The 22,975-nt window shown below is 48.5% G+C and overlaps 1 protein-coding gene across 4 annotated transcripts; it reads right to left on the bottom strand.

Moving 5' to 3' along the window:
• CHEK1 (checkpoint kinase 1) lies at positions 1 to 22,153 on the bottom strand. Of its 4 annotated transcripts, none has more exons than XM_073584950.1 (13): positions 21,784 to 22,153; positions 21,433 to 21,505; positions 20,219 to 20,442; positions 19,723 to 19,787; positions 18,644 to 18,713; positions 4,647 to 4,805; positions 4,128 to 4,232; positions 3,880 to 3,975; positions 3,658 to 3,760; positions 2,944 to 3,127; positions 2,726 to 2,857; positions 2,547 to 2,648; positions 1 to 717 (listed from the first exon to the last, which is right to left on the bottom strand). In XM_073584950.1, exons 2-13 carry the CDS (start codon positions 21,495 to 21,497, stop codon positions 622 to 624), a joined length of 1,401 nt encoding a protein of 466 aa, XP_073441051.1. In that variant the 5' UTR covers positions 21,498 to 21,505; positions 21,784 to 22,153; the 3' UTR covers positions 1 to 621. The 4 variants fall into 4 exon arrangements, with proteins under 4 accessions (XP_073441051.1, XP_073441047.1, XP_073441048.1 ...); XM_073584946.1 differs by having other exon boundaries at positions 4,647 to 4,835; positions 21,784 to 22,151; XM_073584947.1 differs by lacking the exon at positions 21,784 to 22,153 and adding an exon at positions 21,686 to 21,708 and having other exon boundaries at positions 4,647 to 4,835.
• Between the last annotated feature and the right edge of the window lie 822 nt (positions 22,154 to 22,975).

Here is a 22,975-nt window from a genome sequence, read left to right as displayed (position 1 = left end):
TGTGGTTAATCCTCAGGAGTGACTTGTTTCCCCCAAAAGAACAAAATATTTATTACATTTATTTAATAAACTGCAAACATTCACATTTTTTTTAATACAATGATAAACCATTTAGGGCACAAGGTTAAATCTATGGTCACTGTGCCTTATGAAATGTTTTCTGAGAGCAAGCATGTGTTACCCTTAGGTGGAGTAGGTAATATTTTCTGAAATCAGGGTCACGAGGAGCAACAGATGTTTTCAGGGTTTCCTTCAAGGTTCAATATTCACCCATGTTAGTAGGACCTGGGGCGCTTATGATGTAGTGACAACAATATTACATCTTCAGAGCAGGACTGTATTCAGAAAGAGCATTAAGAAAACCCGAAAAGATGTTTCACAAAAAACAAAACACACAGGAACATTGACTGTCCTTATATATCAAAGTTACCATTAAGTAGAGTCCGTGACAGAAATTCCTGGGACCACGCTGTACCTAGAAAGCGGCTCAACATCCACTCACCACATCAACTACTCACCTAACTGAGGCAGAGCAATAGAAAGAAACCCGGAACTAGTACTTAACAGCAACACGAGTCTGGGGTCAGGAATTAAAAATGTCACAACTGAGCCTTCACATGATCATGTGACAGACATGACAACTTTTTGGTTAGCGACTATATCATCTAATTTCTTTTTTATCTTAAGGAAATGTCTCTTGAACTCGAGTCCATCACCCTGTAAAAAAAAAAAAAATACACAGTGATTAGAGGGCAAGGAAAAGATGGACACATTTCCAAACATTAACCCCTTCGTGATCGGAGCTGTTTACTTGTCACTCTCCTTCTTCCCAGAGCCATAACTTATTTATTTTTCCATCAACACGGCCATCTGAGGGCTTATTTTTTTGCAGGACGAGTTGTACTTTTAAACAATACCATTGGTTTTACCATGTCGTGTAAAAGAAAACAAGAAAAAAATTCCAAGTGCGGTGAAATTGCAAAAAAAAAAAAAAAAAAAAAAAAAAAAAGTGCAATCCCACAGTTTTTTTGTTTGGCTTTTTTGTAAGGTTCACTAAATGCTAAAACTGACCTGCAATTATGATTCTCCAGGTCATTACGAGTTCATAGATGCCAAACATGTCTAAGTTCTTTTTTTTGAACCATTTTCTGAGACCCGTAGCGTCTCCATTTTTCGTGACTTTGGGGTGGGTGAGGGCTTATTTTTTTGCGTGCCGAGCTGACGTTTTTAGTTATACCACTTTTGTGCAGATAAGATCTTTTGATCGCCCGTTATTGCATTTTAATGCAATGTCGTGGCGACCAAAAAAACGTAATTCTGGCATATTGATTTTTTTTCCTCGCTACGCCATTTAACCTGATCACTAATCCTTTTTTTTTTTATTGATAGATCAGGCGATTGTGAACGCAGCGATACCAAATGTGTATGTTTGATTTTATTTTTATTGTTTTAATTTTGAATAAGACGAAAGAGGGGGTGATTTGAACTTTTATAAAACATTTTTTATATTTTTAAACATTTTTTTTGTTTTACTTTTGGCATGCTTCAATAGCCTCCATGGGAGGCTAGAAGCTGCCACAACTCAATCGCCTCTGCTCTGATCACCTCTATGTAGCAGAATTACAGACTAGCTATGAGCGCCGACCACAGCGTGGCGCTCATCGCAATCCAGTATCAACAACCATAGAGGTCTCAAGGAGACCTCTGGTTATTATGCCGACACACCGATGACCCCCGATCAAGTGACGGGGGTCAGTGATGTGCGTATTTCTGGCCCAATGTGTGCGTTAAATGCCACTGTCAGTTTGACAGCGGCATTTAACTAATAGGCACGGGCAGATCACGATTCCGCCTGCGCCTATTGCGGGCACAGGTCAGCTGGGGTTATACGGTGAAAACAATCACCTACTTGTTGATCGGTGGAGGTCTTGACCGACCAAACAGGTAGAAGAGTCACTTTTACACCTGCTGGGTAGGAGCGACATTGCACATGTCCGACCTGCAATACTTTCATTCCCTATGGGATGCCGAGTGCGGCATTCTGCTTTTCCATCAACCTCAGAGAATGCAAAACTCTCGCGTCATTTTGTAACAGGGATAAAAGCATCTTTTTCTGCCAATCCAGCAGTTGGACCCCACCGATCACTAACTTACCACCAATGCTGTGTATTAGGAGATAAAGGGGTTGTCCGGTGAAAACGAGTTAATAGGAAATCTGTCAAAATTTTAGCTCCCCATCCAAACCATTAATGATTGTGTATCTCTTCAAAAGATAAGCCAGTGGATACTTTATAATCCCAAAATGCTGCTCCAGCAGGGAAAAAGTAAGTTTTGAAGTTATGTCTGGAAGTGTGTCAGGGAAGACCTGTCAATCATCCAGCAAAAGGTGCAGGAAGGTAGGAAATACAGTTGAGGCTGAGAATCTAAAAGTGCATCTCATCAAGCCTGAACGCACTTCTAGACAAAACTTCAAAATGCGATTCTCTTTGCATCATCTTCAGATCTAGAGGTCACAGATAGCTCCGGTGTCTTCATGTTTATTATACCTTGGAAAGTCGGAAGTCCAATAATATGCGCTCTTCCAACTCAACTATATTAACTTTAAATATCAGCTTGCTGTTTCTCCGATCAGTGGTTGAAATTGTCACCTGATAGAAAAAAAAAAATTCAGTCGTTGGCATTAAGCCTATATAACAGCTTGCAATGCAGAAGTTATTACACCCACCAGGTTGACACAGCATTTTTTCCAGACATAACCCATCTTTTCACAAGTCTCCTTCAGACTGCTGTATGAAGTCTCTGCATCCACTTTAGTAAAGAAGCGAGTCATCCTTTTAACTAAGCGCTGCCATGGGTTCTGTAGATGGACGAAGCAATGATTGGTGAGTGAATTACAGAAAAAACAAGATGTCAGAAAGCGAATATTACCAAGAGTTGTATTACCTGTGAGGAGCCCGGCGTCCCCAGTAACTGGCTACTTAGCAGCATGTTCTCAGGGCAGGCTGGCTGTGAGAAACTGAATCCTTTCCCCTGCACCAGTTTATCTATATGAGATGTACTGCTATCCCAGGCTGGGAGGGCCGTGCGAGGCTCTGGCTGGGTACTGGAATAGATCACCTTCTCTTCACTGCGACAAAAAGACAGCTTTATTACAGGCAAATGATCAGATAACGCTGTATTAAGCAATCACTCCAGTATAAATCAACAATTTCTTTGTTAAAGGAGTTTTCCGGTCTACAGTCACTATGCATGCCTGCAATCTTCTGAATCTTTACATTGTGTGCACCACACACTGCTATGATTTTCCAGTATTGCTGGCGAGAGCAAGGGAACGCAATTTATTTTTACTTTTGGACTTGTATTGAGCAAGGTCGAGCATATTTAGTCGGCACGTGACCACATAAATGCAAACCGCATACAGAAAGCTGTAGATAAGCCCCTGATGTCGGTGCCGGCAGCTCATTTTTGAAAAAAAGGGGTGACAGATTCCTTTTAAACCCCAGGCCCAATCTGATCAAAAGTGCATTTAAAAGGGAGCTATAAAATATCACAACATTTAAGGCTAGCCAATACCGAAACCTGCTCAGATATGTAAAACTCTACGAGCCAGAGTAATTTAATATGCCACATTTTTCTGCCGAAAGAAGATAGATGTACCTGTAAGAGAACAGAGACAAATCCATATCAGACCGAATGTGTTTGCTGAGAAGTCCGGGCGTTTCTAATCCTCCTGATGATGACACAAGGCTTCTCTTTATACCTATGGGCAGAAAAAACAAACAAAAACGAAATACATAAAAAAAAATCCTTTGACAATTAGGAAAAAAAAAAAAAAATTAAAAATTAAACCACTCTCTTCACCACTAAGACCTAACATACCCTTCTTGGGTGGTTTCGTGAACCAACGGTCCTTCTTGATTTCTGGAATAGTAAGCCTTGAACCAGGGCTTTCAGATAACATCTTGCACAGCAATGCTGGAAAGAAGAGGATGAGAGGTCAGTGTTACTGCAGGTCTGTGAGGGATTCCGGTTCTCGAGCTACACAGCTCAAATAAGAAAAAGAGAAATCGATCTCTGGAGAAATTATTAACATCAATTTTACAAATACAATGAGAGAAAACAGGTACCGAGAGGTGTGGCATCAATCTTCTTCCATGGAGTCAAGTAATGCTTTGATTCCTTCCAGTCACAGTATTCTTGACAGGCGTCATTTGGCTGATCCCATGGTAATTCTGCCAATAAAAGTTAATACATAGGACATACTAATACACTAAATACATAGGACATACTAATACACTATTCCTCCATCAGTCAGTCTAATAGACGAATGTTATGTCCAAAACGACCATATTTATGGATAATGGAAACCGTTTGGATCATGTAGGTTTTACCCTAATAAGCTCTACCAGCTGTAACAGTGGTGGTGTTATTAGGATCGAAACTCCGTAATGGGATCAGCGTGGACATGAAATGGATACACAGCTTGTTCTTTCATCATGCCTCTAGGAATGTCCCCACAAGTCACTCACTTTTATATTAGCAATGAAAATAAAAATGAAGTCTCTGTGTGGATACTTTAATATACATTTACTAGTTAAGCAAACGAGAAAGATTTGTTGAGTATCAAAAAATTTCTGCCAACTTACCACCAGCCAACATGGCCGTCAGTACGATTCCACAGGACCAGACATCCACAGGCTCAGCGTGAAACCCCCGCGTCTTAATGAGTTCAGGTGCCACGTACGGCAGGGTCCCACACATCTTGTTCAACATGCGCTCCCGTCCATTATGTCTAAAGACAGTGGCTAATCCAAAATCAGAGATTTTCAGCTGATCTGGATGAAAACAAAAAAAACAAACAAAAAAAAAAAAAAAAAACAAACAGTAGGATTTTCGGCTCATCAATGCTCTATAGCCACCAATACACAATAGGCAGGTGTCACCCAAATGGACGGTTGTACAGAACGAATATCAGTCGGTTTAGGCTACTTAAGGCCCCTCATATACATTAGTCTAAAGTGTCTACATATTGAAGGAAATTCAGGATACAGTGCCTTGCAAAAGTATTCGGCCCCCTGGAACTTTTCTACCTTTTCCCACAAATCATGTTTCAAACAAAGATGCAAAATGTAAATTTTGAGTGAAGAATCCACAACAAGTGGGACACAATTGTGAAGTTGAATGAAATTTATTGGATATTTTAAATTTTTGCGGAAAGTCAAAAACTGAAAAGTGGGGCGTGCAATATTATTCGTCCCCTTTAATTTCAGTGCAGCAAACTCACTCCAGAAGTTCATTGTGGATCTCTGAATGATCCAATGTTGTCCTAAATGACTAATGATGATAAATATAATCCACCTGTGTGTAATCAAGTCTCCGTATAAATGTACCTGCTCTGTGATAGTCTCAGGGTTCTGTTTGATGCACAGAGAGCATCATGAAGACCAAGGAACAAAAGTCTTAGTTACTCACCGGTTAACGGTGTTTTTCGGAGTCCATGACAGCACCACCTGAGAGAGGGGATCCGCCCTTCAGGAACAGGAAACCTACAGATACAAAAGGGCGGCACCTCTCCCACGCATCAGTTGGATTACAGAGCACAAGAGGACCACAATGGTTAATGGCAAAATTTATATACAGTACTTTTACACAACTATTCCTTACCAGTGTACCTACAAGAGGAAGAAGTGCACACCCATATTTAAACTAAAGGGAGGGAATATACGGGTGCTGTCATGGACTCCGAAAAACACCGTTAACCGGTGAGTAACTAAGACTTTATCGGTCGTCCATGACAGCACCACCTGAGAGAATTACAGAGAGTAAAACTATTTAGGGAGGGACTACAGCCTGCAGTACCCTTATACCAAAAGAGAGGTCTGTGGAAGCACCCAAGTCTAGCCTATAATGATTATAAAAGGTGCTCGGAGAGGACCAAGTAGCCGCCTTACATATCTGGTCAATGGAGACTTCTGATCTCTCGGCCCACGAGGACGCCATGGCTCTGGTGGAATGCGCCCTCACTTTTGCAGGTGCCGGTCTGCCCTTTGAGGTGTATGCAATTGAAATAGCCTCTCTAATCCACCTAGCTAGTGTATTTTTTGACACTCTACAGCCTTTCCTGGGACCTTGATGGGAGATAAATAGGGCATTCTCTTTTTTCCAGGGGTCAGTAACCGCTAGATATTCTTTAAGGCATTCTCTAACATCTAAGGTGTGTAATTTCTCTTCCTTCTCATTAGCTGGATTAGGGAGGAAGGATGGAAGGACTATTTCCTGTGTTCTATGAAAGCTAGAAACTACCTTCGGTAAGTACGCCGGGTCAGGTCTGAGTATTACCCTATCGTCCTTAAACTGTAAATAAGGAGGACGCCTAGATAATGCCTGGATGTCGCTTACTCTACGAGCTGAGGTTAGAGCTACCAGGAAGGCTACCTTGAGGGACAGGTTGTTTATAGAGGCTGATGAGATGGGTTCGAATGGAGCTTCTGTCATGGCTGTAAGGACTAGGTTCAGGTCCCATGGCATGAATCTATCCTTCACCACTGGCCTGGATCTACCTGCTGCCTTGATGAATCTACTGATCCAGTAATTACCCGCGATGTTGCAGCTAAAGAGGGCCCCCAAGGCTGAAACTTGTACTTTGAGGGTACTAGAGGAGAGCCCCATTTCTAGACCTTTCTGAAGAAATTCTAAGATTTGATTTATAGGAGCCGAACCCCCAGCGACTACTCTAGAGTTCTTTAGGAATCTCTTCCAAATTCTGACATAGATCTTGGTAGTAGTGATTTTTCTACTTTTAAGTAGAGTGTCAACCAGGTCTGGGGAGAAGCCTTTATCTTTCAGCAGTGCCCGTTCAAACTCCACGCCGTCAGATGTAGGCCAGCCACCTGAGGATGAAAGACTGGGCCCTGGGATAGGAGATCCGGGATCTCCGGCAGGACCCAAGGATCGGACACTGACATGGTCCTGAGGCATGAGAACCAAGCCCTCCTGGGCCAAAACGGAGCGATCACTATAACTTTCGCTCTGTCTCTCCTGATTTTCCTCACCACTAGAGGTAATAGCGATAGGGGAGGGAAGGCATAGGATAGCCCGAAATCCCACTTTACCAGCAAGGAGTCTACCGCCAGGGGGTCTTCTCTGGGATTTAGTGAGCAAAACTGTCTTACTTTCCTGTTTTCTTTGGTGGCGAAGAGATCTATCTCTGGCAGTCCCCACTTCTGTACAATCAGGTCGAAGATAGAGTTTTTTAGGGACCATTCTCCTTGCCTTAAGAGATTGCGGCTCAGGAAATCTGCCGTGGTGTTTTCTTTCCCCTTTATATGTAGAGCTGTTAATGATAGGAAATGCTGCTCTGCTAGCTGGAACAGCCGTTCTGCTACATTCATCAGGGATTTGGAACGGGTCCCGCCTTGGTGGTTGATATACGCTACGGTGACCAGATTGTCGGAGAACACTCGCACATGATGGCCCTGTAGATACACAAGCAGTTCTTTAGCCGCCAGCTCTACTGCTGTCAATTCTTTCAAGTTGGATGACATCTCTATCTGATGATGCTCCCATAGGCCCTGGACCAGAATTTCCCCCATATGAGCCCCCCAACCGGAAGGGCTAGCATCCGTGGTGATTATGCGGGGTATGTCATATTCCCAGGGAACCCCTCTGGATAAATTATTCTCATCTAGCCACCATTCTAGGGACTCCCTTGTGTTTCGGGACAAGGTTAGCTGGCCCTCTAAGTAACCCCCAAGCATTTTTTGATGCCTTAAGACCTCGCCCTGTAGAGTTCTTGAATGAAACTGGGCCCACTGGACCGCCGGGATACAGGAGGAAAGTGAACCTAGAAGGGACATGGCTTTCCTGAGGGACATGGTCGGGTTATTGGAAGCGTTCAGGACCTGATAGTGTAGGCGAACCAGCTTCTCTGGGGGCAGTCGGCATTCCTGTTTTACGGAATCTAGGATGAGGCCCAAGAATTGTTGGATTCTCATCGGCTGTAACCGAGATTTTTTAATGTTAAGCAGCCATCCTAACCGTTCTAGGGCAGACCTTGCCCTTTGTAGCTGTTGCAAACAATGGTTAGCCGTTCTCCCTACAATCAAGAAGTCATCTAAGTAGGGAACTACTAAAATGTCTAATTCACGTAGATGGGACATAACTTCCGCTACTACTTTAGTAAACACACGGGGAGCGACTGCCACCCCAAAGGGAAGGGCCGCATACTGGAAATGTTGAACTGACCCATCTAACTGCACTGCCACTCTGAGAAAACTCTGATGATCTGCATGAATGGGTATATGGTAGTAGGCATCTTTCAAATCTAACACCACCATGAAGCAGTTTTGAAACAGTAATTTTATTGTTGAATTAATTGTTTCCATCTTAAATGGGCGTGTGACCAGGAATTCATTGAGGGATTTAAGATTTATTATGGTCCTAAAGGAACTGTCTGGCTTGCGGACCAGGAACAAAGGGGAGTAGAAACCTTTCCCCCTTTCTTCCTCTGGAACTTTAGTTAGGACCTTTTTATGGCAAAGATCCCGAACTTCAGCTTCCAGGGCAGACTGTTCTGAAGAGGATGACCTAAGAGGAGTGACCTTAAAACGATCTTGGGGAACCCGGGAGAATTCTAGTCGTAGGCCCGCAGCTACCACCCCCAGTATCCAGTTGCTATTAGAGATTAATGTCCAGGCCGGGTAGAAGGCAGCTAGTCTCCCCCCTACCGGAGCAACTAGTCATTGGGGCGGCTTTTTAGTGTCCCGTGCTGGACCTTCCTGGCGCCCCCCTCCTCCAAACATGAATCCAGTACCTCTCCTTTTGTCATCCCATCTGCCCTGATCCCTGGACGGCCTCCTACGGAAATATCCTTTCCTGGTAAAGGGGAGTCTAAAAGAGGGGTTCGGCAGACTGGGGAACTTCTTTTTATCGTCCCCGGCCTTCTCTAAAAGTTCATCCAGGACGGGCCCAAACAGGTATTCGCCCTCACAAGGAATGGAACAGAGTCGAGATCTGGCCTGGATGTCTCCTGGCCAGCATTTTAACCAGAGAGCCCTTCGAGCTGCGTTGGATAAACCTGCGGTTCTAGCCGCCATCCTCGCAGAATCTGCTGACGCATCAGCCAGAAAAGCAGCAGCACTTTGGATAACTTGTAAAGCTTTTCGAATGTATGCTCTTGAGGTTCCATCCTTTAATTGGGAATCCAGCTGATCCAGCCAGACCATCAAGGATCTGGCCGTACATGTGGCCGCTACCGCTGGTCTCAAGGCACCCGCTGACATCTCCCATGTTCCTTTCAGAAAAGAATCCGCTTTTTTATCTAGCGGGTCCTTTAAGGAGGCCATGTCATCGAAAGGTATGGAGGACTTTTTGGAGGCTTTGGCCACTGCCGCGTCCAGCTTAGGGGCCTTGTCCCATTTGGTTACCACTGGGTCATCAAACGGGTACCTTCGTTTGAAGGCGGGTGGCAAAGAACCTCTTTTTTCTGGCTTTTTCCATTCTCTATCTATTAGGTTCTGGACTTTATCATTCAGCGGAAAGGATCTGCGCTTTCTGGGATCTAGGCCTCCGAACATCACGTCCTGTGCCGAAAGTTCCGGTTTTGTGTCTGCTACCCCCATGGTGGACCTTACTGCTTTAACTAACTTATCCATCTGGTCTAAGGGAAAGCAGAAACGGCTCGAGTCTTCCTCTGAAGATGATGAAGTGGAGGCCGAGGAATCTGAGGAGATATCGATTCCAGGTGCGGCCGAAGACTCTGAACCCGAGAGGTTAACATCTCTTCCCTTAGAGGAGTCTTTTTTAGATAGGGCCTTCATTTCTGTCCTGATTATCTCCCTCAGGCTTGTGGTGAAGTCTGGTGTTTCTTCCGCCACCTGTATGGACGGGGAAGAGTGTAAGGGGCTGTCAATCTACCCCTAGGGTACCGTCCCCATCCAACCCCTACCGTTTGTCGCACGCAAGGCTGACAACTTTTTAGGGTGGCCGTCTGGCAAAGGACAATTACAGAGGGCACATTCCCTGTGCTTCTGCTTCCCCGTAGCTTTCCTTGCCTGCGAAAGAACGAAATAAAACACTGCATCAGGGTACATTCACGGAGATCTCTTACCCATGCAGACGAGGCAGGTACCGGGTCACGGAGGGAGGCAGGAGGGTCCTTTAGCCTGGAGGAACTTCTGTGGCTTTGTTCGCCCGTCCGTTTCTTCTTCTGCTGGCCACTCGCATGTAAATTCGCTGTGGCTTGTTTCTCTGGGCGCTCCTGCGCCTCGTCCTGCTGCTCTGTGGGGGCTTCTGTCGAATCCATTGCTGGGCCTTCAGAAGCACCCCAGCAGCGTCACCTCCTGCTTTTAAAGCCTCCCACAGTGTCCGGGTTAGCAGGGCTCTGGCGCGGCACCTCCCCCCGGGTCCTCCCCCCCCCCCTGCGACTCTCCCCCCCCCCCCCCCCCCCCACATGCTCCGTCTCCCCCCCCCCCGGGGCCGCCCCAGACCGCCGAGCACCGGCGGCGCATCCCGGAAAGCCGGCAGGCACCCGACTTCCGGTTTCGGCGTTCCAGGCCCCGCCCCTTCCGCTGCGTCACTTCCGCCGCGCGATCAAGGCCGCGGGAGCGTGCGGAAAGGAGCCGGCACGGCGCCCCCGGCTCCGGAATGCCCGCCGCCCCCACATGCGCCGACCTGCGCCCGCCGAACAGGCGCGACCACCAGCCCCCGGCAAGAGAGGGAGGGAGAGAGAGAAGCAAGCGGAGACCGGGTGAATGCAACAGGAGGGGTTCCAGGGGTCATACTTACCTTGTGCCGGCCCTATGGAGACGGCTGTCCACCGGACCCTCTGCTCCGCCTGCTCCAACCACTGTCGTGGTGACCTACCCGGCCCCACCGTGGCGCATCCAGGGACCCGAGCTTGACCGAGGTAGGAGACCCCCCCGCTACCTGGGTCGGTCAGCCGGCCTGGGAATCCCTCGACGACTCCATGATGGACCATCTGTAGGAAGTCCCGTCCTATAGGAACAGGAAACCAACTGATGCGTGGGAGAGGTGCCGCCCTTTTGTATCTGTAGGTTTCCTGTTCCTGAAGGGCGGATCCTCTCTCTCAGGTGGTGCTGTCATGGACGACCGATAAACAGGCAGGTCCGTGACACTGTTGTGGAGAAGTGTAAAGACGAATTTGGATACAAAATGATTTCCAAAACTTTAAACATCCCAAGGAGCACTGTGCAAGTGATCATATTGAAATGAAAATCATACCACTGCAAATCTACCAAGACCTGGCCATCCCTCTAAACTTTCATCTCAAACAAGGAGAAGACTGATCAGAGATGCAACCAAGAGGTCCATGATCACTCTGGATGAACTGCAGAGATCTACAGCTGAGGTGGGTCAGTCCATAGGACAACAATCAGTCGTACATGGTACAAATCTGGCCTTTATGGAAGAGTGGCAAGAAGAAAGCCATTTCTCAAAGATATCTATAAAAAACAGGATTTTTGGGTTGCTTACCGTAAAATCTGTTTCTCGGAGCCTTCATTGGGGGACACAGAGACCATGGGTATATGCTGCTGCCACTAGGAGGCTGACACTATGCAAAAAAAGGTTAGCTCCTCCTCCGCAGTGTACACCCCACCGACTGGCAGGGAATTTCCTCAGTTAGTGAGAAAGCAGTAGGAGAAGTAACAGAATAGATTGGTTACAGTTGAGTTGTTTGAGAACAGAACAATCTATTCTGTTACTTCTCCTACTGCTTTCTCACTAACTGAGGAAATTCCCTGCCAGTCGGTGGGGTGTACACTGCGGAGGAGGAGCTAACCTTTTTTTGCATAGTGTCAGCCTCCTAGTGGCAGCAGCATACACCCATGGTCTCTGTGTCCCCCAATGAAGGCTCCGAGAAACAGATTTTACGGTAAGCAACCCAAAAATCCTGTTTTCTCGTTCGCCTTATTGGGGGACACAGAGACCATGGGACGTCCCAAAGCAGTCCCTGGGGTGGGAAACAAACTTCCATCAGGCCAGTGGACTCACCACCGCTGCCTGCAGAATCCTCCTGCCTAGGCTGGCATCCACCGAAGCGTAGGTGTGGACCTTGTAGAATTTCACAAAACGTGTGAACCGATGACCAGGTTGCAGCTTTGCAAAGCTGCAGCGTGGAGGCCCTGTGGCGTACCGCCCAGGAAGCACCCACTGCCCGGGTAGAGTGCGCTCTGATCCCCGGAGGGGGACACTCGATGCTTAACCTGGTAGGCCTCCAAAATTGCCGATCTGATCCAGCGAGCAATAGTAGCCTTGGAGGCCGGGTGACCTTTCCGCGCCCCATCTGGAATGATGAAAACAGAGTCTGTCTTCTGCAAGGAAGTCGTCCTAGACAGATAGATTCTCATCGCCCTGACCAGATCCAGCTTGTTCAGGGACCGCTCCCGAGGGTGAGTAGGACTTGGACAGAAGGACGGCAGAACAATATCCTCATTGAGGTGAAAGGAGGACACCACCTTCGGAAGAAAAGAGGGCAGAGGCCGTAGAACTACCTTGTCCTGGTGAAGTACCAAGAAAGGAGAGCGGCAAGAAAGAGCCGCTAATTCCGACACGCCGGATGGAAGTGATGGCCACCAGGAAAGCTACCTTCCAAGAAAGGAGAGAAAGGGAAACATCCCTGAGAGGTTCAAAAGGAGAACCTTGCAGAACCTCAAGAACCAAATTAAGATCCCATGGATCCACGGGCGCTCGGTACGGAGGAGCCGTGTGAGCCACGCCCTGAAGAAAGGTTTTGACCTGAGGGCGGGAGGCCAACGTCTTCTGAAATAAAATGGACAGCGCCGAAACTTGACCCTTCAAGGAACTGAGAGCAAGCCCCGCATCCAGCCCTGCCTGAAGAAACGCCAGAACGGAAGGGAGCGAAAAGCACATAGGCGCGATGTTATTGGCCTCACACCAAGTGAAATAGGCCTTCCAAGTACGGTAGTAAATCTTGGAAGACGATGGCTTCCTGGCTCGGATCATGGTATGAATTACTCGACGGGAGAATCTTGCTCGTTTCAAAACCTCGGTCTCAACAGCCACGCCGTTAAATTGAGCGGCCGAGAATTGGGGTGGCAAATCGGGCCTTGAGACAGCAGATCTGCCCTGTCTGGAAGCTTCCAGGGGGCGTCCATGAGAAGGTTGACAATGTCCGCGAACCAAGACCTTTTGGGCCAATTCGGGGCGATGAGTGACTGGAATTCCTTCTGCTTTGATCTTCTTCAACAGCTTGGGAAGAAGGGGCAGGGGAGGGAACAGGTAGGGGAGCTCGAACTGCGACCAAGGAATGGCCAGAGCGTCGGCGCCCACTGCGAGAGGATCTCGAGCCCTGGATACAAACTGTGGGACTTTCCTGTTGAGGTGAGAGGCTAGCAGATCTACATCCAGGGTCCCCCAACGACGGCAAAGCTGAAGAAACACCTCCGGATGTAGGGACCACTCTCCTGCCGCGAGACCCTCGCGGCTGAGAAAATCGGCGGCCCAGTTGTCCACGCCGGGAATGTGTACCGCGGAGATTGTCGGTACCGAAATCTCTGCCCACTGAAAGATCTTGGACACTTCTGCCAGGGCTGAGGCACTCCGTGTCCCTCCTTGGCGGTTGACATATGCCACCGCTGTGGCATTGTCTGTCTGAATCCGGATAGGCAGGCCCCTGAGGAGCCTCTCCCAGTGGACGAGAGCCAGATAAATCGCTCGTATCTCTAGGACGTTGATCGGCAGAGCCGATTCCCGAGTCAACCAACGACCCTGAACAGTGTAATTGCGGAACACTGCCCCCCATCCGAGGAAGCTGGCATCGGTTGTTACAATCTGCCAGTGAACGGGAAGAAAAGACCGCCCCAAGAGGATGAGAGGTGACGTCAACCACCAGTTGAGAGACCGCTTGATCCGGCACGAAAGACGAACAGGGCGATCCAGGGACAGAGCAGACCTGTTCCACCTCGACAGAATGGCGTGTTGGAGAGGTCTGGCGTGAAATTGGGCAAAGGGAACTGCCTCTATCGCCGCCACCATCTTTCCCAGGACCCTCATGGTTGTTTGGAGGGACGGGAATCGTGTTGTCTGCAGCGATCGTACATCCTGCTGCAGGGAGAGAATCGTGGGAGAAAGACCCTTGACCGACGAGTGTCGAACAGTAGGCCCAGAAACACAAGGCGTTGAGAAGGAACCAGGCAGGACTTTTTCCTGTTGACGATCCACCCGAAATTGGAAAGAGTGTCTAGGACGATCTTCAAACTTAGGCGCGCCTGGTGAAAAGAGGGAGCTTTGATCAGAATATCGTCGAGGTACGGAAAAAGAATGAGACCTCTGATCCTCAACAAGGCCATCAACGCAGCCATGATCTTCGTGAAGACTCTGGGAGCGGTGGCGAGACTGAAGGGCAGCGCAACAAACTGGTAATGTTCCTGGCGAACCGCAAAACGCAGGAACTTCTGATGTCCGGAGAATATGGGAACATGTAGATAGGCATCTTGGATGTCTATTGAACACATGAATTCCTGCTCCTCCATGGAAACGATTACCGAACGAACCGACTCCATCCGGAAGCGGCGAAGACGGACTCTCTTGTTGAGCTGCTTGAGATCCAAGATGGGTCGAACCGCCCAGTCTTTTTTCGGCACCACGAATAGGTTTGAATAAAACCCTGTGAACCGCTCCGATTCGGGAACGGGCACAATCACCCCGGAAATGAGGAGAGAGGCGATGGCCGTAAAGAACCCCGGGATCAAGGCTGGATCTTTTGGAGGACGGGATTTGAAAAAACGGTCCCGTGGAAGAGAGACGAACTCTATCTTGTATCCTGACGATACGACCTCCCTGACCCAGGCGTCCTCTACTGAGGCCAGCTAGACATCCTTGAAGAACAAGAGTCGACCTCCCAATTGGAAGGGACCCTCGGGAGTCGGAGGATAGTCATGCTGAAGTGGACCGTCCAGATCTGGATCTGGATGGTCTGCCCTGTGAAGAGTGGGATCGCCAGGAGGGAGTGGGTCTGAATGAAACTTTCTTCCTATCTTGGCGTGCCTGCGGCCTTTGATGGTTGGAGGATGTCTCCGCCGTATTGAAACGGCGGAAAGCCCGAAAGGGTCGAAACTGACGCCTTAGTGGAGGTCTGCGAGGCTTGGACTGAGGGAGGAGGGAACTCGTGCCTCCGGTGGCGTCCTTAATAATCTGGTCCAATTGGGATCCAAAGAGGCGTACTCCCTGAAAAGGCAGATTAGTAAGAGACTTTTTAGACGACAAGTCCGCCTGCCAGGCTTTGAGCCAAATTGTATGTCGGATTGCCACGACGTTGCTCGACGCCTGAACTGTGCAGGATGCGGCATCCAAAGAAGCAGAAAGCAGATAATCCCCCGCATGGGAAATCTGATTGGCGAGATCGGCCAATCGATCTGGTTGTGCTTTCTCTAGGATGCCCTGACGAAGATCCTCTGCCCAAGTAGCTATGGCCTTTGCTGCCCAAGATGAAGCAAAGATTGGGCATACCGCCGTCGAAGCCGCTTCGAAGGCAGACTTCGCCAGGGATTCTATAATTCTATCATTAGAATCCTTTAAAGACGCCACACCTGAAAGCGGGAGAACCGTGTTATTAGACAGTCTGGACACGGGCAGGTCCACCGAGGGAGAGGCAGACCAGTTATCCGTGAGCTCTTTAGCAAACGGGTACAGTACGCCGAGACGCTTTCCTCTTTGAAAGCGTCTGGTCGGATCTTCCCTTTCTCTTGTAAAAATCTTTCCAAACTCGGAATGAAAAGGAAATACCCTGGAGGGTGTTTCCTCCCATCTGAACGAAACCTCCTGATCTGAGGATTTCGCAGGGGAGTCAGAGATTTCGAAGGTGTGGTTAATTGCCGCGATGAGGTTCTGTACTGTAACCTTCATGTCCACGTCCTGGCCAGATTCCAGCTCTACAATCCCTTCAGAAGACATATCCGAGAACGCTTCACCTGACTCTGGTGAGGAGGCACGGGAGGGCGACTGCTGGGAAGGACTAGGTGCAGATGAGGGGCCAGGAGAGGATTCCGGCCAGAGATCCTGCCTGGGCCTTTTGCGGCTTCTGCTAGCTGGCTCAGATGGAGCGTCTTGTGACCTGCTGGACCCTGCAGAAGTGTCCAGGGGCAACTTGTCAAGAACGGCCACTAGGGACTGAGACACCCTGGTGAGGTCGGCCACAGATTGTGAAAGAGACGAGGCCCAGCCAGGAATGGGTGGTTCGCTTTCCCGTGGCGCAATAGGTGGTTCCTGGACAGGGTCATGCTGAACGGGATTGCTGCAGTCCAGGCAGATGGAAGTAGGCTGACCTGAGGGAAGTTTGCGATTGCAAGAGGAGCATGCGAAGAACTGGACTAGGGTGCCCGTGGGGACTGGCGGACGGCCACGATCAGGCTTGGAAGTAGACATGTGAAGGAAGAGAAGATGAAAACCTGCGGAACTGCCGGAAGGTTGGGGGACAGAAAGGCAGAGTAGGGTGTCAGTCTGCAGATGCAGAAGTACTCACGGTCTGGTGACCCCGAAAGAGATGAATTAGGCTCCTGCAACTGGCCAGGGACCGACAGGAAGCGCTGGTCTCCGCTTTGGTCTCCGGCTGTCAGGCTGCAAAGATGGCGACAGCCCGACATGAGGAAGTAAAAGCGCGGTTTCTGTGCAAGAAGAAGAAGGGCGGAGCTAGTCGCCTCCACCAGAGGGAAAACCCGCCCCCCCTTCCCAGCCACAAGCCTGAAGAGGCGGTGGGAGGGCTTAGGAAGGCAACGGCCTATGAGAGCGGACGGGGGCGTGGCCGCGAAGGCCCAAATTGAAGCCAGGGGCTAAATTAGACACGGCGGCCACCTGTCAGCACGGGGCGGCGCTGAAGGACTGCGGCGCAGCCGCGCCCGCCTTTAAGAAGAATGCCACCCTAGCCCTGCTCCCAGACGCCACCCTACGCAAAAATACCGGCGGTGGGGTGAAGAAAGCCCGCACCGCAGCTAGGGCCAAAAGGGACGCGGCGACTGGGAAGCGCCGGCCGCTGATAACCTGCGGCGCTACTTTGGCGCCGCCACCCGGGGTCCTTGTGGAGAGACTGGGAGCGGTGGTGTCTTCTTCCGGTCCAATAAAGGTACCTTCCATATCCCACGCTGTCTGTCCATTCAGTCTTTGCGCCTCGTCCAACCGATAGGCTCTGGTGGGCGAGTGGGTGGGAGGCAGGGGGCAAGGACCATACGTCTTCGCTGGCACGTCCTGTGCTGAGCCCGTGGTCCGCCCGGAGAACTATGAGGATACGGGGTGACAGTACACGCCGTACTCAGTCTCTTGTGGGGGTACAGTTGTGACCGTTCACACTGTATCCCGCCTAAGACCTGAAAGGGAACGACGCACATCGAGGTAGATATGGGTCCAAGGAAGGACCCGTGTCCACCTCCTACTGACACTAAGCTAAACTGAGGAAATTCCCTGTCGGTCAGTGGGGTGTACACTGCGGAGGAGGAGCTAACCTTTTTTTTTTGCATAGTGTCAGCCTCCTAGTGGCAGCAGCATACACCCATGGTCTCTGTGTCCCCCAATATGGCGAACGAGAAAGTGTCATTTAAAGTTTGCAATAAGCCACCTGGGAGAAACACCAAACATGTGGAAAAAGGTGCTCTGGTCAGATGAAACCAAAACCGAACTTTTAGGCACCAATGCCAAACAATATGTTTGGCGTAAAGGCAACACTGCTCATCACCCTGAATACACCATCCCCACTGTCAAACATGGTGGTGGCAGCATCATGGTTTGGGCCTGTTTTTCTTCAACAGGGACAGGGAAGATGGTTAAAATTGATGGGAAGATGGGTGGAGCCAAATACAGGACCATTCTTGAAGAAAACCTGTTGGAGTCTGCAAAAGACCTGAGACTGGGATGGAGGTTTGTCTTCCAACAAGACAATGATCCCAAACATAAAGCAAACTCTACAATGGAATGGTTCACAAATAAACGTATCCAGGTGTTAGAATGGCCAAGTCAAAGACCAGACCTGAATCCAATCGAGAATCTGAGGAAAGAGCTGAAAACTGCTGTTCACAAACGATCTCCATCAAACCTCACTGAGCTTGAGCTGTTTGCAAAGGAAGAATGGGCAAGAATTTCAGTCTCTCGATGTTCAAAACTGATAGAGACATACCCCAAGCGACTTGCAGCTGTAATCGCAGCAAAAAGTGGCACAATAAAGTATTAAGTTAAAGTGGCCGAATAATATTGCACGCCCCACTTTTCAGTTTTTGAGTTTCCACAAAAATTTAAAATAACCAATAAATTTCGTTCAACTTCATAATTGTGTCCCACTTGTTGATTCTTCACCAAAAATTTACATTTGGTATATTTATGTTTGAAGCATGATATGTGGGAAAAGGTTGAAAAGTTCCAGGGGGCCGAATACTTTCGCAAGGCACTGTATATTGCATTGGAGTTTTTCCTCTCTTCCGCGGTATACCTTGGCATGATCGTGTGCTTCTAAAATACGTCATGTACACATACCCTAATATTCGCTTGTGGAGGAAGCAGTAATATTTTAGTGCTCATGTTTATATAATGAGAAATAAAAATCAATTTTATAGTCCGATAATCCCAACTTACCATTGTATACAATAGTTCCACAAGGGACCGCAAAACAAAAGGTTCTTACCTCTGTCATCGAGAAGCAGGTTCTCAGGTTTTATATCTCGGTGAGTAATCCCCAGACCGTGTAGATATTCCTTACAATAAAATAAAAAACATCCAGTAACAAATTGTTGCACAGAAAAAGAGGCTTAAAACATATAGTCTTATATCCTTGAATGCTAAACCTATTTTGGTGTTAGGCCGGAGTCACACTAGGGATTAAATCGGACAAATGCAATGCGATAAAAAAAAATAATAAAAAAATAAAATAAAATCGCATTGCATTCGTCCCAATGTTATTCCATGGTGCTGCTCCCATCATGGGTTTTTTTATCGGATCCGTTCCTTGGACCGATTTCCTCGTCAACGATTTTCGGTTCGGATTCGACAATGCAAGTCTATGGAAGCGATTAAAAATCGCATTGAAAACGCACCACACGTGTGACTTGCGATTAAATCGCAAGACTTCTCCAGGTCAACAGGAAAGAGCATCAGGCATTAGCATGGATGTCAATTTGATGCTTAGATGCGAATAAAATCGGTTCATCGCCGGAAAATGGGATGACAGACGGATCCCTAGACAAGAATTCTTTGTGCGATTTCGTACCGTTAAAATCGGACCGATTTTTTATTCGTTGTGTGTGACTCCAGCCTTAAATTGGTTTTCTAGTCAGAGAGTAACTAAACTTGCACAATATTTTTTCATACTTAGGAGGCACCTCTGCAGATTGCTGGGAACTCAGGACTATGCCTTGCAGCGCTGGAGTCCTGGGTTCAAATCCCACCAAGGACAACATCTACAAGGAGTTTGTATGTTCTCCAAGTGTTTGCGTGGGTTTCCTCCCACATTCCAAAGACATACTGATGGGGTTCACAATCTAAATTCCCCGTCGGGGACAATGATGATAATGTGTGCAAACTGTAAAGTGCTGCGGAAAATGTTAGCGCTATATAAAAATGATTATTACCCGAAGCCTACAAAGCCAATGCTTTCTACTGATTCAGTAAATTATCATATAAATGGTCACATGTCTGCCTGTAGTGCTCCCCATCATATGATTACTTAATAATAGAGGGAAACAAAGTAAGAAGTATATTCCTCACCACGCCTGCGATGAGCTGCTGGAAGAACTTCTGTGCCTCCTGCTCGGGCATCCCCACGTCTGGCTCTAGGAGAGACATGACGACTATGATTAAGCATCGGTATTGTGTACATCACAAGAGCCAAAGCTTGGGAGAAAACAAAAACGATGCTTTTCTTATCAGAAGTGATGGAATCAATGCGGATCTGATCGTCTGAGCCCCAAATACAAAGTTTTCGTAGCCAGTGCGGCTATCCCACGTTATAGGATTGTTCTGCATCAAAATCCCACCACTCAGAAGAACTCCAGATACATATATACTGTCACTGTAAGAACAAAGAAGATACCCTTCCTGTCCATAGCAAACCACATTTATTACACACCAGTGAGTATATTCAGCACAGTGTACAGGGTGAGGAAGTTTCACACCCCATTAGGGTCACAACCACACAATGAAAATGTGAATCATCACAATGCATAAACCCACCACGATAAGGTACGTGATGTCGGCCACTCACCAATCCTATCAAAGAGCTCACCGCCTCGGCAATACTCCAGGAACAGATAATGAATGCTGCCTTCCTTGCGCTGTCCGTAGAATTTGACGATATTTGGATGGTTTAGCATCTTATTGATGCAGATCTCTTTTTTTATGTTTTCTGGGCAGTCGGACGCCCGTTTCATATCTACAATCTTCACTGCCACCGCCTCCTCCGTCTTGCGATTCACAGCCAGCTGTACCCTGACAGGAAGCAAAAAGAAACAATGTATAGATGACAATTATAAAGTAGAAAAGACTGCCAGAAATGTGCAGGTTCATAGCAATTCCACCAGCAGAATAGTGAGTGCAGCTCTGGAGTATAATACAGGATATAACTCAGGATCAGTAATGTAATGCATGTACACAGTGACTTCACCAGCAGAATAGTGAGCACAGCTCTGGAGTGTAATACAGGATGTAAAGAAAAATAATACTTTTTTTTTTACATCCTGTATTATACTCCAGAGCTGCAATCACTATTCTGCTGATGCAGTCACTATGTACATACATTGCATTACTGATCCTGAGTTACCACTTGTTTTATACTCCAGAGCTGCACTCACTATTCTGCTGGTGCAGTCACTGTGTACATACATTACTGATCCTGAGTTACATTCTGTATTATACTCCAGAGCTGCACTCACTATTCTGCTGGTGCAGTCACTGTGTGCATACATTACATTACTGATCCTGAGTTACATCCTGTATTATACCCCAGAGCTGCACTCACTACTCTGTTGGTGCAGTCACTGTGTATATGCATTACTGATCCTGAGTTACATCCTGGATTATACCCCAGAGCTGCACTCACTATTCTTCTGGTGCAGTCACTGTGTACATACATTACATTACTGATCCTGAGTTACATCCTATATTATACTCCAGAGCTGCACTCACTATTCTGCTGGTGCAGTCACTGTGTACATACATTACATTACTGATCCTGAGTTACATCCTGTATTATACCCCAGAGCTGCACTCACTATTCTGCTGGTGCAGTCACTGTGTACATACATTACATTACTGATGCTGCGTTACCTCCTGTATTATGCTCCAGAGCTGCACTCACTATTCTGCTGATGCAGTACATACACAGTACTAGGGTATATATGTGGACGCTTCTCAGCATCTACCCTGCTGATCACGTTACATGACAGCCAGGTCCGGATGCCGAGTGAAGGCCGCACTTACTCTCCGTACGCTCCCTCTCCCAGAGTTTGCACCAAGTCCCAGTCTTCAACAAACGGCACGGCCATGATCAGCGCTGCGAGAAGGAAACGTGCAAATTAGCACAAGTAGTAGTCCACGAAGTTACTGACAGCCGCACTCCTGGAACAGCAGCAGTAACGCATTGGAAAGGTGTCAAATTATCAAAGTGACCGTACATCACACTGCCGGAAACCCCGGCGCCTCCCCCCGGGTACCGACAACTCCGGCCCCCCACCTCGCTTCTGAGTTCTGACAACCCTCGGGTGACACAGCGGCTCCCCGGTCCCGACATCCCCGGAGGACACAGTGGCTCCCCCGGTCCCCGCCGCTCACCTGATCCCGTCGCTGACTCGCGGCTTCTCCGCCGTCTCCTCACTTTTTTACCTCAGATTCGCTGTAGGATTTTCCCGCCCAATAGGCTTCAAACTACCCGGCAACAGCGTACGTCACAACGCCGGCGCGACGCAAGAACCACGTGACGGTCAGTGCCCTATATAAACATGTCTGCGGCTACAGGGGGGCTGTCTCAGACAGTGTGACGGTGACAGCCAGGAAGGTAGCGGCAACGCAGTGGTTTCTGTGTACGGTATGTTTAGGTACAGCTGTGCAGGAGGGGCTGCAGAGACGAGGTGTACTGCCAGCAGCACGGCTTATATCAGTGACGTCACAACTGTGCTATGCAGCTGTAACGAGTGGCTGCTGACGTCATACCTTTAAACAGTATATCCAAGAGCGCAGACGTCATTACTATAGAATATATCTCCTGATAGTCTGTTATTTACCTTCACACTGTAAATTTGACTCCGTTACATGTGACAACTTTCAGCAGTGAACCAAAAACAGCTGTCCTGTCAGCCATACCTAGTGGAGCTCCTCTGGTTGCTGGAAACCCCACCATCAGCCATACCCCTAGTTCAGCCTCTCTGGCTGCTGGAACCTGCCGTCAGCCATACCTAGTGGAGCCCCTCTGGCTGCTGAAAACCCCACCATCAGCCATACCCCTAGTTCAGCCTCTCTGGCTGCTGGAACCCGCCGTCAGCCATCCTAGTGGAGCCCCTCTGGCTGCTGGAACCCACCGTCAGCCATACCTAGCCGAGCCCCTCTGGCTGCTGGAACCCACCGTCAGCCATACCTAGCCGAGCCCCTCTGGCTGCTGGAACCCACTGTCAGCCATACCTAGTGGAGCCCCTCTGGCTGCTGGAACCCGTCCACCATACCTAGTGGAGCCCCTCTGGCTGCTGGAACCCGTCAGCCATACCTAGTGGAGCCCCTCTGGCTGCTGGAACCCGTCAGCCATACCTAGTGGAGCCCCTCTGGCTGCTGGAACCCGTCAGCCATACCTAGTGGAGCCCCTCTGGCTGCTGGAACCCGTCAGCCATACCTAGCAGAGCCCCTCTGACTGCTGGAACCCGCCGTCAGCCATACCTAGCGGAGCCCCTCTGGCTGCTGGAACCCGTCAGCCATACCTAGCAGAGCCCCTCTGACTGCTGGAACCCGCCGTCCGCCATACCTAGTGGAGCCCATC

Source organism: Dendrobates tinctorius, unplaced genomic scaffold (assembly GCF_039654945.1).
Source record: "Dendrobates tinctorius isolate UK_male_01 unplaced genomic scaffold, ASM3965494v1 ptg000086l, whole genome shotgun sequence".
Lineage (NCBI taxonomy): Eukaryota > Metazoa > Chordata > Amphibia > Anura > Dendrobatidae > Dendrobates > Dendrobates tinctorius.
Note: the sequence above shows the minus strand (reverse complement) of the source record. Positions and strands in the feature narration are given on the sequence as shown.

Coding starts and splice junctions, on each gene's coding strand:
- CHEK1 (XM_073584946.1), bottom strand. CDS start 21,497: ATGGCCGTGCCGTTTGTTGAAGACTGGGACTTGGTGCAAACTCTGGGA. Junction 4,836..18,643: donor CCTGCTTCTCGATGACAGAG/GTAAGAACCTTT, acceptor GTTTTCATCCAG/ATCAGCTGAAAATCTCTGAT. Junction 2,858..2,943: donor GGACGCCGGGCTCCTCACAG/GTAATACAACTC, acceptor GTCCATCTACAG/AACCCATGGCAGCGCTTAGT.